We start from the raw sequence: 15,014 nt of genomic DNA, 5'->3' as shown, positions 1-15,014 counted from the left end.
TTTTCTAAAATTGTTCATTTTATCTTGAACTTGATTTTTCTGACTAAATAAAAACAACCAAAAAGAGATTTTTTTCTTAAAATACTTGTGATTTTTATAATCTGTAATTTCTTATATTCTTATATATACCTTACATTGTTTTAAATATTTTGTCATTCTCTTTGTTATAGTATGGTCTCCTAACCAGTAGTTATTTGGCATTGCATTAATTGCTTTGAGGCTTTATTGTTGGTGTCCTTCTATGGATTGATAAATATTGAGACAGAGAGATGGGGAATTATCTTTGTTTACAGCCCTTGTTTGAACTGCAGAGGAAATAGACTGGCATTGAGATTTTTCTAAAGTCTTGAGTGTTATTGAAAAGCTGGATTTGGGAAGGGAAAGGGAGCCAACCCTGGCACAAGAACCGGGAAGAATACTGGTATAGCTAGTCTCAAAACCTATTTTAAATATCAGTAGTCAGAAATGTTACTTTTTTGCTTAGCTGAAGGTTTTTCTTAAGCAGCTGTCATCAAGTTTTTATTAGCCTTGTGAAATTAAACATTTTACATTCACAGTTTTTAAATGAAGCTACAGTTGTTTAAGATTTGCAGGTTTAAAGTAACCTGATTTTATGTCTTTATACCTATGTATAAAATTATACCTTATACTTGTGTATATCTGATGGATAAAATCATAGGTAGATCTGTATCTATAAAATCAGTACTTTATAAAAAAATATTTAAATGTTCTAAGTTATAAAGAGGTTTTGGATGTCAAATATATGATAATTTTACTACCTTATTGTTTGCTGTAGGTGTGCAGAATTATTAATTATGTATCAGGCTGATATTAACCATGCTGCTGACAGAGGACAGACACCTTTGTACCTGGCCTGTAAAAATGGAAATAACGATTGTATTAAGCTATTGTTGGAAGGTGGAGCAGATCGAACAGTAAAAACCAGTGTAAGTTAAACCAGTTTATAAAGTTAAAGTACCTTGTATAGTACTGAATAACTGCAAACAGTTAGGAAACATTTACATTAAAATATTTATTTAAAGATTTCTTTAAAGCTGGAATAAACCATGTAATTTGAAATTAATGTTTTGTTCTTTTCATCATACTTTCTGGGTTTTTTTAAGCCATGTATTGTCTAAAATCTCCTAAATTATGTGACTTTCATATCATTTTACATATTTCAGATTCTCCTTGCAGTATGCTGCAGACTTTTCTTCAGCACTGGATGTGTGAAACAGAACTTTTCTGTTTTGACTTGTTTTTAAGGTGGAGAAAGGGAGATAGGGATTTTGCTCCCACCTTTTATGTTAGAGTGCTTTATTACTGTCCTTGAGGGGACCCTCACACCCACATTTGTTAGCCAGTATTGTACAGTCTCGTATATCACAAATGGGAGAATATGGCAAAAACAATTTCTATCTACAGGAGAAAGGGAGAACTGTCTCAAAATTAATGTCTAGGCATTGCCCTTTTCAGATGCTTTCTTGAAGTTTTTCTTAAGACTTTGTCATAAGCATGACAATAAATGTGGGATGCAGGCTGTCCAGAAACACAGCACAAAGAGTATTAGCTTCACAGTACATTCTGCTCCTCTATTACACTGAATTTTTTTGATTCATTTATTTTGGATTTGGAAAGTAAATTTATTTGACTTGAAATGACAGAAAGTTATGATGTCAAAACCATTAAAATATCTGACTGATAAATTGACTAATGCAATATGAAACAAATTATTGATCATTAGAATCGTGTTAGTTTGATAAGGAAACAGTTTATTAAAAGCATGTAAGTCATATGTCACTTACACTCTTCTAAAAATTTTGAATTCTCTGTCTGTTGGACTGTCCTTGGAGAAAGCTGTAAAATTTTCTTTCTGCTACATTTTCTTCCCTCTTTCTTCCACCCTAAACACATACAATCAAAGTCTTCCCAAAGGATTATTATGTCACTCATGCTTATCTTTTTAATTTCCAAACAGAGCCTTCCATTCAGATTCATTGCTGATATAAGTTCTGCAAACATTTTGCTATGTGTTTGGTGTGAGTGTGCTTTTTGCTTTTGCTTTTTTAGGATGGCTGGTCACCAATTCATGCAGCAGTGGATTCTGGTAATGTTGACAGTCTCAAGCTCCTTATGTACTATGAAGAGCCAAACAATGGGAACTCTTTGACTGATGCAGAGCCTGATTTAGACTACTTTGATTTGGAGAAGAGAGAAGACAACTACAACAGTAGAGTAAAGCCTGTTATTACTGCAGATCTCATCAACCATGCTGACAAAGAGGGTTGGACTGCTGCCCACATAGCAGCATCAAAAGGCTTTAAGGTGAGTCAATGTGAACAAGTTACAGTAACCTGCTAGAATTTAGGCAAGATAAATCCTCCTTTTTTATCTTTGAAGAACTAAAACTTAGATGTCAAATCTAAGTTTGTTATCTATTTTATTGACACAGTTGATTTAACAGAGACAGAGATACTTCCAGTGGACAATTTACCCCAAAAGCTAGGTGTCAAATGGGGTGAATTGTCATATATAAATGCCTGTTTTGGGACAACAATAAAAAGAGAAAAAATGATTACTTGAGATTCAGATTTTCAAAGTTAAGGTGAGGTGAATCCCACCCTAAATGCCAATACATTGGGTGTCATGTACTTATAGATATTAGATGGACATAGCTTCCAGTTACAGTTAGGGGTGATTTAACTATGAACAATTTTTCCTGTGGGAAGGAGGGGAGGAAAAGAAATTTATTAAGAATCATATTTGTGCAGTAATATGTTGTTTAATTTGTTACTTTGTGCAGCCTTTTTAATAGACAATGAATAAGTTTTTTGGGGGTTGGGATAACTGGTGACATGGAGAATGACCTGACAGGTCTTACTGATGATAAACAGGAAGATTTCTGGAAATTGAACATTACTTGAATGATTTGACACCAGAAGCTTTACAATTCTAACACTGACTGTTTAAAGGATTTTTTTTTTTATGACAGCTGTCAGTCAAATCTTACTGTGAAACTTTTACGCAGCGAGAAAATAGAGGATGCTAAGCATAGAAGAGAGTGAATTTTAGGAAAATATGGTCCAAGACTTGGAAAATCAGCTTGTGATTACATGCCTAATTCAATATCTATCATTATGGTTGCTTTTTTCCTGATAAATTTACTATGATAAATTCAAAATAGGCACAGATTTAAGATTCAGTTTACTAAATTATGGAGTTTTAGGGACCAGCCACTGCTTACTCAGCATTTTGCATTACAAACAGAGCAGTGTTCTATTACCAGTGTCTGTTAGGCAGGTACAGACTCTTATTTCAGTTTCCACTCATCTGAATTTAGATGGAGTTTAAGGTATTTGTTATAGTCTGAAAATACCTAAATAGTGTGCAGTATGTCGTTTCTTTCTACAATAATATAATCCTCAGGACTTTAGAAGCTAGGTTTTATTTATTGTCTAAAGAGGCTTTGGCTAGGTGTTCTCTCTGAAGGCTTTGACACTGGAAGTCTTCACATATACCTTTCATGAATAACTCATGGTTTTGAGTTTCTGAGCACATTCCACATCAACTGTTTAATGAGATCTCCATTGAGGGTTGAGGGTATTCTCTTAGGTAATGAAGATAATATATAGCTGGCAGAGTCCTGGTTTTGATGTTGCAGACTTTATATAATTGTATTTGATTATATGCATTTATTGACTCAAGAGATGTTTGGAATATTAAGCTAAGGAAAGCATAATAGCCATCTTTCAGTATTGTTAACACTTCGACTTCATTCTCTAATCCTTTATCTGTGCTACGTGTCATTCATGACACTACATGATAATTGCATATAAACAGTGCTGGCACTTGTACCCTTTTCTTTCAAGATTGGTAGGTGCCATTCTTTACAGATTAATTATGCTAGAGCATTTTAGCTGCTATTTCGTAGGCAACAGAGCCAACAAAACTTCTCATTTACTAAGGAAATAAGCCTCATTTCTTTGTTCTCTCCCACTTATTTCTTCCCTCTTTACTTCCCACTTTCAGTCTCACAGTTCATTCCTTTGCCTTCTGCTGTCTTTGCCATTTGTTGCACCCGCTTGAGAGACAGAGTTAACTTACCTGTCAAGAAAATATGCTTTTTTTTTCCTGGATAATTTTCTTCTGGCAAAGTTAGTGAGCTAAATGAATTTTTAGAAGTTATTACAAGTGCTGGAAGCACAGTCTGGTAAAATTTCATCTCACAGGGAAATATAGCTTGCATGACCATTATGTTATGAAAGGTGTCAGAGTATCAGATATACTGACAGAATTCTGTTAGAACAGCTACAAAATAGGTAACAGTAGCCAAACCTGCAACAAGCCACTCTTCTGAATTGAAATACTTAATAGCTGCTTCTCTGTGTTTTCAAGGTTTGGTTTCTCTGCTATGATTAACCCCAGGGGTTATCAGTACAGTATTAACTAGTATAATTTCTGATGGTGTCTTTTTTTAATATGGATATCTGTCCTTGAAAGGCATGTCTGATGATTACAGAGCTTTCATGAGTGCCACCTGTATTGTTGCTGAATGGATGATCATTAGAAATCAAGGCGTAGTCTTCTGACCGCTGATCAACATTTGATTGTAGTTTTGTGGGGGCTTTTTTTCCCCCCCAATAGTTTGGGAGGATCTATATAATTAGTATTTTTTCATGTTACAGTATTAGTGTACCATTCCAAATTTATCTGCTAGTGGCTTGTTTCTAATGAATCGTAATGAATTTTTGCTTTTGTTGAGCGTATGACTTTTTTTTAAGTCTTTGAATTTTAAGAGGACATCATGTTGGCATCCACAAAATGTTTGTGCTCTGTCTTTAATAGAAATGCATTTTTATTTTGCTGCATTGTTACTATGCTTGCAGAAATTCAGGTTTACCTGCCAAAAAAGAGGCTTGCAAGGTGATTTTAAAATGATTGTTTTTGAAACTCCTACTTTGTGAATTGCAAAGTGAAAACTGGTCTTATGGATTGCTATCTGAATAGATTCATTAATTAGTCTGTATTAAGCTTTAGAATTGCTTGTTTAGTGTTGCTTGAACATTGAGGCCAAGATGTTCAAAACAGGATGCATAGTGGGGCTTCTATTTCCTTATGTAAATACCTAAACTGGTGGTCAGATGTTAAGAATTTCTCAACTCAACTGATCAGCGGTTGATACTTGGAGACTGTGGAAGCCTGGATGCATATGTTCTGCTTTTTCAAAATCTTGATTTGAGACTTTGAGTTCTGGTATAAAATATTTTTACTCATGGTTTTCAACCCTGTGAGGACTATCATTTGTATGCTTGTATATAGAAACTCCATAGCTGATTATCTTTGGAAATGCATGTGTAAGAATTTCATTGCATATTGGTAGAACTCTTTAATACAGCAAATGGACAAGTAAATAATACAGTTCTTACCTTTGCAGAACTGTCTAGAAATCCTTTGTAGCCATGGTGGCCTAGAGGCTGAGAGAAAAGATAAGTGTAATCGAACATTGCATGATGTTGCTACTGATGATTGCAAACACCTCCTAGAAAACTTAAGTAAGTAAATGCTATCAGCACTATATAAAAATGTTTTTAGTAAGGAGCTTGTGCGACAAAAATGAGAAATATTAAAAGGGTTGTTGTCACTTTTTTGGCACCGCTAAATGAAGTTTTCTTAACCTAGCAAGCTTCTATTCTCCAAATTTTGCAAAAGCATATGATAAAATTTTGTTGGAGGTTATTAAGTGACTTATGTCTTTGTTTTTAAACCATTTGAAAATATGGTATATCTTGTACATGTGCAAACATCCACATTCTCTTAAAATTTCTGAATGTAATATTAGTAATTACTTTTTCCAAAGCTATTACCCTCTTCTTATCTTTTCTTCAAATTCTTACAGGAAAATCATATGGTGGATAGCTGTCAAATTTCCTCAGGCTAAGACAATTATCTGGTCACACCTGAATCTCTCTTTAGAGCATAGTTTTATTTGCCACTTATTTATTGTTGAGGGGATTGTTTATTTGTTCTTCAAAAGAAGTCTTAGAGACAACATCAAACAACTTCTTTTTGCCAACATAAATAACTTCTGTCAGAAGATTGTTCTTCTGATGGAACCTGTCATCTTCTTCCTTCTCTGTAAGTTTTCTCAAAATTCAGTAGAGCAGGCTGACCTATGTATTTCTTGAGTTAGAACTTAGTCCACCCACTCACAAGTTCTGTGTTTTCTATTTGTCTGTATAGTCAGAAGTATTGACTTTGTAGATTTGTATGCTTCGTATTTATTCACTTTTTTGGTGTTTGTGTTGTGGGATGTAGGGCTGTGGATAGTAAAGTTCACTGATTATCAACAAAATAGGGAAGCTTTCTGTGTAGTGCTTCTGATTTTTTTTCTTCGGCTATTATAATATCTAGGTTCTTACCATTTACTGTAGGTGCAGAGGGGAACACAACTCACTTTGTCTTAGAAACTCCTCTGTGGTCTACTTCTTTATCAGACTGAAGCCACTTTCCGATGGCTGAATCTGTAGACTGTTAAATTGATGCTTGTATTATTTTCCTCAGTCCTAGTACCCTGTTTCTGTGGTCAGGCTTATCATGAATCCAACTGCTTTTATCAGGTCAGAACCTTTGGACTCCATTTCTCTTCTCTGTCATTTGTTAAGCCTGTAGTTAACATCACTGCAATCATAATTAGCCTTTTTGCTCCCACTGATCTGTGGAAGCTTGGAAACACCACACTCATCTGGGTATATGCCTTAACAAGCCAAGACTGCATTTTGGCTAAGCGGTGTAGGTACCATCCTCTACCTTTTCACAGTCCAGTAAAGTTTCCACTGTAAGGAATTATATGCATGTAGGACAGGAGGATGCGCTCCAACAGATCTGAAAGACTGGGGGCCAGGATTGCCAGCTATGCCGTAGAGGTCACATGCACTGAAATTTAGACATACACTGTACCTCTGTCTTAGGGGCCTGTTTCCTTGTAGAGATCCTTCTGTATTTCTTACAGTCATTGCTCATTTCCCTGAGGTCCAGCCATCAGAAGGGTAAGCCTTTGATACATTTCTCACAATCCCACATCTGAAGGAAGCCTTTTGAGTAATCTTTTCCCTGTGGTAGGCTAATGAGTTTAAATCAGAGCTTTTCTGACATCAGAAAAGCTTCATTGGTTTGTACTGGCTGAAGATTTGGCTTCTGAACTCAAAAGCAAAACTAAGATCATGTTGCAAGATTTCATAATAAGCTGATATCTTTTTTTTGCGGTGCACTTATTTTTAATTTCAGGGATAATTTCTGAAAGGTATTGTTTTGGCTTTGAAGTTAGAAGATAGTTTCATTTGCACTTTTAGCCATCTAAATGATCCATATAGACCGCTGCTTCTGCTGAGTTGTATTCCATTTTTCAAAGAGCAAGATTTAAAATAACTTCATTAAATTAATTTTGTTTCTAGAGTGTGCATGTACATTTCCTTTCTTTTTTTAATATTTTCTGAATTTATTCTATAGCATATCAAATTCACACTTCCAAGTGAATTTTCTGTCTTAGCTCTGAGCTTTTTATTTAAAGACATTTGGCTCAGCTAACTTTGTTTACCACTTGTACACTAGTGCCAGAAATTCCCTTCTGCATTGATAATAAAAATGTACACAACTGCAATAAACTGAAATGTTAAGACACTACCTACCATCTGTCTTAATTTATAAGAAATTAGTCTGCAAAGAGGAAATAAAAGATGAAGTAAATTTTCCTGTTATTTAAGCATAATAATACTATTTTTTTTGTATGTAAAAAAAATATAGATACCTTGATATTTGTTTTTCATCACTGCTCTGATTTGGTGGTGGTGATCTGTGCTGCTCTTTAACATTTGCTTTTCTGTAGCAGTAGTTATTTTGTAGCTTTCCTTTGAAATATTAGATGTTAATGCTGTTTAATAATAGGATTTTTTTTTTTAATTGAGTTTTACAGTTTTTCTCATTCTTGGTTTTCTGTTTTTCAACAGATGCTCTTAATGTACCTGTAAGGATTTCAGTCCGTGGCATTGAACCAGCCCATTGTGGTACAGAGGAATTTGATACAGAAAACACAATATGTGCTTTAAATATCCGCAAACAGACATCATGGGATGATTTTTCAAAAGCAGTGATTCAGGCAGTGACAAACCATTTCCAAGCAATCGCTTCTGATGGATGGAGGAGCGTAGAAGACCTGTCATTTAATAGTGCTGCAGAATCCAACATTGGCCTCAGTGCAAGCAGTATATTATCTGTCAAACTAGGTATCAATATTGTGTAATAAGAAAAGCAAAAATTGGGGGTTTTCTTGATTTAGTGAAACTTTGTAAGTAAGATAAAAATGTCTTTAGATTTCTGGATCTTTTAAAGCTTAGACTAAGAAAGACCAGTGCTAGCTATGAAACTTTGAATAGTGCTGGCATGAAAGCACTTCTAGCTATGTGTATGGTACAATTCATTAAGCACTTTAATATCTTGGGGACCATGAGGCCCTATGTTAATTAGTCCTTTACTCAGTTTAGTACTTCAGAGGAGAGATCTGTATTACAGGTGAAACAAAATAACTCAAAGCAAAGCCCACCTTATGTCTTTTACAGTACATCAGAATGTACAGTAAATCCAGACTGTAAATCATCAGCATAGGTAGAACAGGACTACTTCTGGCTTATGTAACTTCACTTATCAAGGTAAAACAGAAAAATCTTTAAAATTATGAGAAATTGGCCAAAATGTGGTAGTAGCAGTAACAGTTGTATAGGATTCTGAAAATTCATGTGCTTCATCTTAAATCCCCTTCCCCCCTACACCCCTCCACCACCCCAAAAAAACCCTATTTATATTAGACTGGGCAAATTATCTTATTCTACTTTATTTTACATGTAAAGACAGACTAGCTATTAAACTTGTGTCTCAGCTGGCAGAAAACACTAGTATCCTCAGGCATGTCTCAAATAATAGTATGCTTTGGTACATGGGACTGGTTTGTTTGTCAAATTTGTCAGTGTATGCACACAATCTCTGTAAGCAAGTGAATATGCTTGAGCACAGGACACTTCATATAGATACAGGGAATATCTATCTCTCTTATTTTTTTGTTTTTAACAGGAAACATCTCATGGTCAACAGGTCAGATATTTTCCCAGCCACCATGGGACTTTTTGAAGAGCAACAGAGCTGAGGATATCACAGTGTTTTTGTTTGGTAATTTTCAATTCATAATTTCCAGTTTTGAATGTTAGGACACTCCATATGAAATACATAATTTGAGAATCATTTGCTACTGGTTTTGTTCTCGTGTTGCTTGATCCTCAGAAATATCATGTGCAAATAATTGTTTAACTAGATTTGAAGGGGTCTACAGCATTTAGAAAATATGCTGACACATAAAAGCCCTACTACCTTTTTCAGTTATATAGCAGTATCCATTTTCCTTATGTCATGGACACCTGTGAATCGATGTTGCTAGATAAATGCCTTCACCATTTTAATTTGCATAGCCTGTAATTTTAGGAGATCACTGTAGAATACTGCATGAAAAGCATATGTATCCATCATACATGCTTATAAACATAAGAGATTTAGAAAAGTTATTTGTGTATCTCTTTTTAAAGGACCTCAAGAGGGCTGCCTAAATAGTGTGACTTATGCATCTATGATCCATCTTCAGACACTTCAGAATTACCTCCGCCTGGTACGTACTAAGCTGGCTTCTCTCAGCGTGCTATTTATACGTGAAAATACTTCTGTAATAGTGGTGACTAAAAAAAAATGATCTTCTACTCTGTGAAAGAATGTCAAGACTTCTGAAACATTAAATGGGATGAAAACTGTTATTTTAAAATAAAATTCCTCTTAAATCTTACCCCAATAACTTTCGTCACATGCAGACATTAACTTTCTTCTTTAAACAGCTTCCATCTGATTAACTGAATCACTTAAGAAAATATATTAAAAGCTCTGTGATATCTTATTTCTTTCCAAAGTTATTTCATTCTGCCTTTTGAGGGGAAAGTAAATTAGAGTAACATTAATGTAAGCAGTTATTCGAGACTTGAATTTTACTGTTATATATAGTTTATATATCTCCTGTAACTCTTATAATTTATGTAATACCTCAAAATGTAAGGATAATTGGATAATATGAATTAACTTTCATAGATCATTTGTTTTAACATTGCTAATCAAATCAGAATTAGTTTAAAATCTACATAATTTCTGTTGCGTCCTTGAATAGTATTGTATGTTGTTAGATCAGTTACGTGCCATAGTTTTCTTGCTGTGTTCAACAATATTGCACAATGGTATGAGTGTATTCCCTTACTGACTTTTTAGAGATAAAGTAATTTTACAGTTAAGATGGATGAAATAATTTTTATTCTACCATATTGATAAAATGATCCCATTTCAACTGGAAATAAAGTCCTTAGTCCAAGTTCTTAAGTTAACAATGACTTAAACTACTCTTTGATTAATTTAACATCATTCTGGTTTACCTGTTTTAATTCAAAATCAAGAAAGTATTTGTGACTCCTAAACTCATTCTTCCTACATGAATTTTTGAAGTTTTAATGATTGTTATAATGACAAAAATACCTTTTCATGTAGTTTTACAAATTAGGATATAAATTTATCAATAATTTCCAAGACATTGCATGCAAATATTGCCTATTTTAAAACTCTTATAGTAAGGGTTATCAAGTACAGTTGTGAAAAAGAAATAATTTTGTCTGTTAAGTGCTGTCTCATCTAGGTAAAAAAAATAATCCAAGTCTATGAACTTTCAAGAATAATTTATTGTCTGTCTGTAGGTTGAACAATACCGTAATGTCATTTTCCATGGTCCAGAAGGAAGTTTGCAAGACTATATAGCATATCAGATAGCGGCCTGCATGAAGGTATTAACACAAATGTAGAAAGTAAATTAGTTCATAAATTAGAGCTTGCACTATTTCACCAAATTTATAAATTTTCAACACAGCAAAAGCAAGTGGCTGCAGGATCCACATGTGAAATCGTTAAAGTTGAAGTGGATGCTGGTTTCTCCAAGGAGCAGCTTGCAGAACTGTTCATCAGTAGTGGTAAGGTTATTTCAGCAGGACTGATTTTGGTAATTTGTAGGAAAAGTTTTAATGGTACAAAGTAAAGAAATACATTAAAACATTTTGCATGTTTTAACAGAACCACAGTTCTTTAGGTGCTTGGGGAATAATGATAAGAGTCTAAACTGAGGTAGAACTAAGTGTGACAGTCTAATAGAGAGTTCTGTCAAAAGTTTGCCATTTAAGTAAAATTAATAGTTCTTAATATTTTTTTCTATCTCATTCCTTTTTCCCTTTGATTGTGAGCCTTTAAAAGTTGATTGTTATGGTTTGGATCTACTGAATCAGAAATGAAGGTCTATTGTTGCCTTACTCTAGCTATTCAAGTGGTTTTTATGAAAAAAAAAGAAGTATATGAGAAGGGAAGCTATAATTACTAACTTTCGGGGAATGAAGGAAGCAGTGAAAGAGTTCTTAAAAAGTTAGACCACTTGCTTTTGATATATGCTTGTTTGCTAGATACTTTAGTGTGAATCTGAGCCAAATTTTGTCACCCAGGCAGGCAAATGTTAGTGTGTGTGTGTATTCTGACCCATTACTACAGGACAAAGTTGAATTTCTGTTAAAATGAACAGTTTTCTCTTAATGGATGTGAACATAGATTAAAGTCCTATTACTTGGGTGCTCCACAATGAAGCATTCTCAGAGTGGTCAGTGGCTGTACCTGTGTACATTCCTGATGAATAATTGGTAAGAGTGAAAAAAGGACAAAGTAGCCAAAGATGAATGACTGAAAATGGGCAAATTAAGTATGGAAGTAGAAGAAGGGGGAGGACACACGGTTCAGTCAGAAGTAGGAATGAGAACATTAAAAAAAAGGAATAGAATATTGCTAAAAGTGAAGGAAAAAGCAGTATTTTCTGTGGAGGGCTTTTTCATGGGTAAGTTGTGCTGCATTTTGGCCATACTCATGCATTAAAACTCTGTTTTATTTTATTTTGCCATAGTATTAACCGTACAGTAATAATATTGTATATAATAATAATATATGAAATAATATAGCAATAATATCTAATATAATATATATTACACATATAGTAATAATATAAGAGCCTGAAGGGTGATATGATGCTTCCTCTTCTTTGGTACTGTTCAAATTAATTTTGCCTCAAATACAGTTTTACTGTTTTGCAAGTAGTTCTCGGATATTTAGCTGCTTTCAACCTTTTGCTCCTTTCTTCTAATTTTTTCCATTTCTGTTTAATGAGTGTTTAGTTTTGGGTTTTTTTGTTGACAAAAACTAGCAATGTAGTTTGAATCTAACCTTGGTAGTAAGACCTCATTTTCCTCCAAAAATGTTGGGCTTTTTTATTACTATGGTCTCTTATACAGCTCTAGGATCTTAATTTTACCTCTCATTCAATATGGTCATTCACATTAAAAATAAATATTATAAATGTCATTACTGCTTGGAATAGGGTTGTGCTTCAGGAGCTGATTTTCACATTTCACTTTCTATATTGAAAGAGGCTGGGCTTTAGGCATTTGAAATTGTATCAATTTCAATTGTACCAACGCAACACCTCTGGATGCATTCTCATGTGTTACTGTGATGAAACTTTGAGGCAGCCAGAGCTTTGAGACAATCAGCCCCTACCTTTTTCCTTCTCAGTATGGGCAGACCAGAAACAACAAGAGAAATTTGAATCTCATAAGCAAACATTTTATTCAAACAAACTAGAATTAGTAACTTTTTAATAGAAAAACTACAGTTCAGTGAGTGAGACTGAATGCTGTCTTCTGCTGCTGTGCGTTGGCAGTGTGGGGCCTATTCTTCAAGTACGCTTTCATCCTGTAGCTTTCATTGGCTTTCTTGGTTGCCACAAATGCACAGTCCCCTCTGACAGCATCTCTGCTTGTGAACGAAAGCAGAGGCTTGTACAGTGGTGTGCAAGGCTACATTCTGTTTGTTAGCATGCTTCCTGGTGTAACTCCAGTCTACGTCAGTTTTTTCTCCCAGGAAATCCTGGTCACAGTTTGGAGGATAGCTTGTGCCAGTGGTTATTCCCACATATTTTGCCATTGCTGGGAGAGAAGAGACCATTTAGTTACAAGTCAGCTAGACTCTGGTGTTTGACCTGCAGGCGAGAAAATCATTCATAGTCTGGTTTGTTTACTAGCCACTGTCTCTTAGGAAAGCTTCTATTTTGGGCTGCATTACTCTGTGTCAGCAACAGACTTCTTAGTAGTCTGTTTGCATTTCAGCACTGGGCTGCTGGTTGAGTCTCCCATTTTTCTGCCTGCTTCTTGCCCCACTGTTCTGCTGCATCTCCTCTCCTAGGAGAGCACTCCACTCCTCTCTCTAAATGGTTCCATCAGACACAGAAGAGGTACCTGGCCTTCTATCCAGTTATATCCTCTTAGTAAAACAGGGCAGTAGTATTCAGGAAACTGCAAATAAATAGCAATCATCAGCTACAGCCAGTTGCTGTAGTTTTGCTCTATTACTCATTTTCCTTAATGACCATCTTTAGTACTACCTTCAAAAAGTTGTGAAAAAATGCAAGGCACAGTCTCCTCTGACAGCATCTGCGCTCATGAACAAAAGCTCAAGACAAGTGTTTTGTTTAATATTTGTATTACAGAAGCATCTGGGATTTAGTGTTACAGGAGCACTTGCAAAGGCTGTATCTTTTTTAGGCAATAAGATATTAAAATCAGGAAAAATGAAGGAAAATATCTGAAATGTGAAAAAAGGATATATATTATTTTAATGCCTATTAGGTTCAGGTGCTACTTTTTGTGCTTCAAACTAGCTCTGATTATTTGGGTGATTCTTAAAGATATTGCAGGAGGTTTTGAAGAGAGGATAGTAGCAAACAAATAAACAGTCTCACAGAATGATTAAGTTTCTTACAAACATGGAATATTCTGAATCCTTTTCTCACTACATGGTGTGAAGAGTACGTGCTAAAAGTTTAAGATGTAGTACAGTAAATGAAAGAAATGCTTTCAGAGCTCTTTGCTATCTTCTCTGTTGTATTTATTTTCAGTCTGCTGAAATCCTTCTTATCTATGAAGATCCCATTATAGCCATTTCAGGAATTTATTTTAATAATAGTTTTCCATTTTTTTCTTATTGTACATTATCATATTCTTTCCATTGTTTGATTTTATGTTTCCAGTTTTGAACATATTATACAGTCTGCTTCTATGAACAAGTTAAAAGGCAAAAAATTTTTAAAAATTCCTTTGTTGCATTACTAGCAGTAAAAGCTGTATACGTAAATAAAAATAAATTTTCATAAGTAGACATTAATGGGATTTTTATATTTCAGCTTGTCTGGTCCCAGTTAAACAGCCTCCCGTAAACAAGACAACCATTGTGATTTTAGAAAATCTGGAGAGAGCTTCTTTATCTGAATTACTAGGAGATTTTCTGGCACCTCTTGAGAATCGGAGTTCGGAAAATCCTTGCACTATTCAAAGAGGTATTTAAAGAATTTAGGATAGAGAAATGTTTTTACTACAGTACAGTTGTATTCTAATACATGATAAACAGAGAACAGGCAAAAAATGTAATTTGTTCAGGTTTTATATTTTATGTTTTATGGCTAATTTTTGGTGCTTTTTTTTTTCTTTCTAATTATGCCACTGTTTCTTGCTTTTATATGAAATCATGCCAAAGCTTTGAGTATTTCGGTAAAATGTTTTATGGTTCATTTTTAGCAAATGGAGTTTCTGGTGCCTTTTACTTTCATGAGAACTGCTTTTTACTGGGGACAATTGTGAAGTGTCATCTTCATGGCTCTGACCTGCTGGTTCAGCAGCATTTCCGCTGGGTTCAACTTAGGTGGGATGGGGAACCAATGCATGGCTTGCTTCAAAGGTTTTTAAGAAGAAAAGTTATAAACAAGGTAAGAACTTGAATCGGCTTCAGCAATTTTGTTCATCACTAGG

At 34.6% G+C, this 15,014-nt stretch overlaps 1 protein-coding gene across 1 annotated transcript in view; it reads left to right on the top strand.

Moving 5' to 3' along the window:
- Positions 1 to 15,014, top strand: part of CTTNBP2 (cortactin binding protein 2) — an 86,706-nt gene that overhangs the window by 54,997 nt on the left and 16,695 nt on the right. The window contains exons 7-16 of the mRNA XM_074827554.1: positions 797 to 947; positions 2,071 to 2,325; positions 5,435 to 5,552; positions 8,004 to 8,279; positions 9,121 to 9,216; positions 9,627 to 9,706; positions 10,824 to 10,910; positions 10,994 to 11,093; positions 14,393 to 14,545; positions 14,784 to 14,971. Of these exons, the coding sequence (XP_074683655.1) occupies positions 797 to 947; positions 2,071 to 2,325; positions 5,435 to 5,552; positions 8,004 to 8,279; positions 9,121 to 9,216; positions 9,627 to 9,706; positions 10,824 to 10,910; positions 10,994 to 11,093; positions 14,393 to 14,545; positions 14,784 to 14,971 (1,504 nt within the window). The remainder of the gene's footprint in view (positions 1 to 796; positions 948 to 2,070; positions 2,326 to 5,434; positions 5,553 to 8,003; positions 8,280 to 9,120; positions 9,217 to 9,626; positions 9,707 to 10,823; positions 10,911 to 10,993; positions 11,094 to 14,392; positions 14,546 to 14,783; positions 14,972 to 15,014) is intronic.

Source organism: Strix aluco, chromosome 5 (assembly GCF_031877795.1).
Source record: "Strix aluco isolate bStrAlu1 chromosome 5, bStrAlu1.hap1, whole genome shotgun sequence".
NCBI classification, from domain to species: Eukaryota; Metazoa; Chordata; class Aves; order Strigiformes; family Strigidae; genus Strix; species Strix aluco.
Note: the sequence above shows the minus strand (reverse complement) of the source record. Positions and strands in the feature narration are given on the sequence as shown.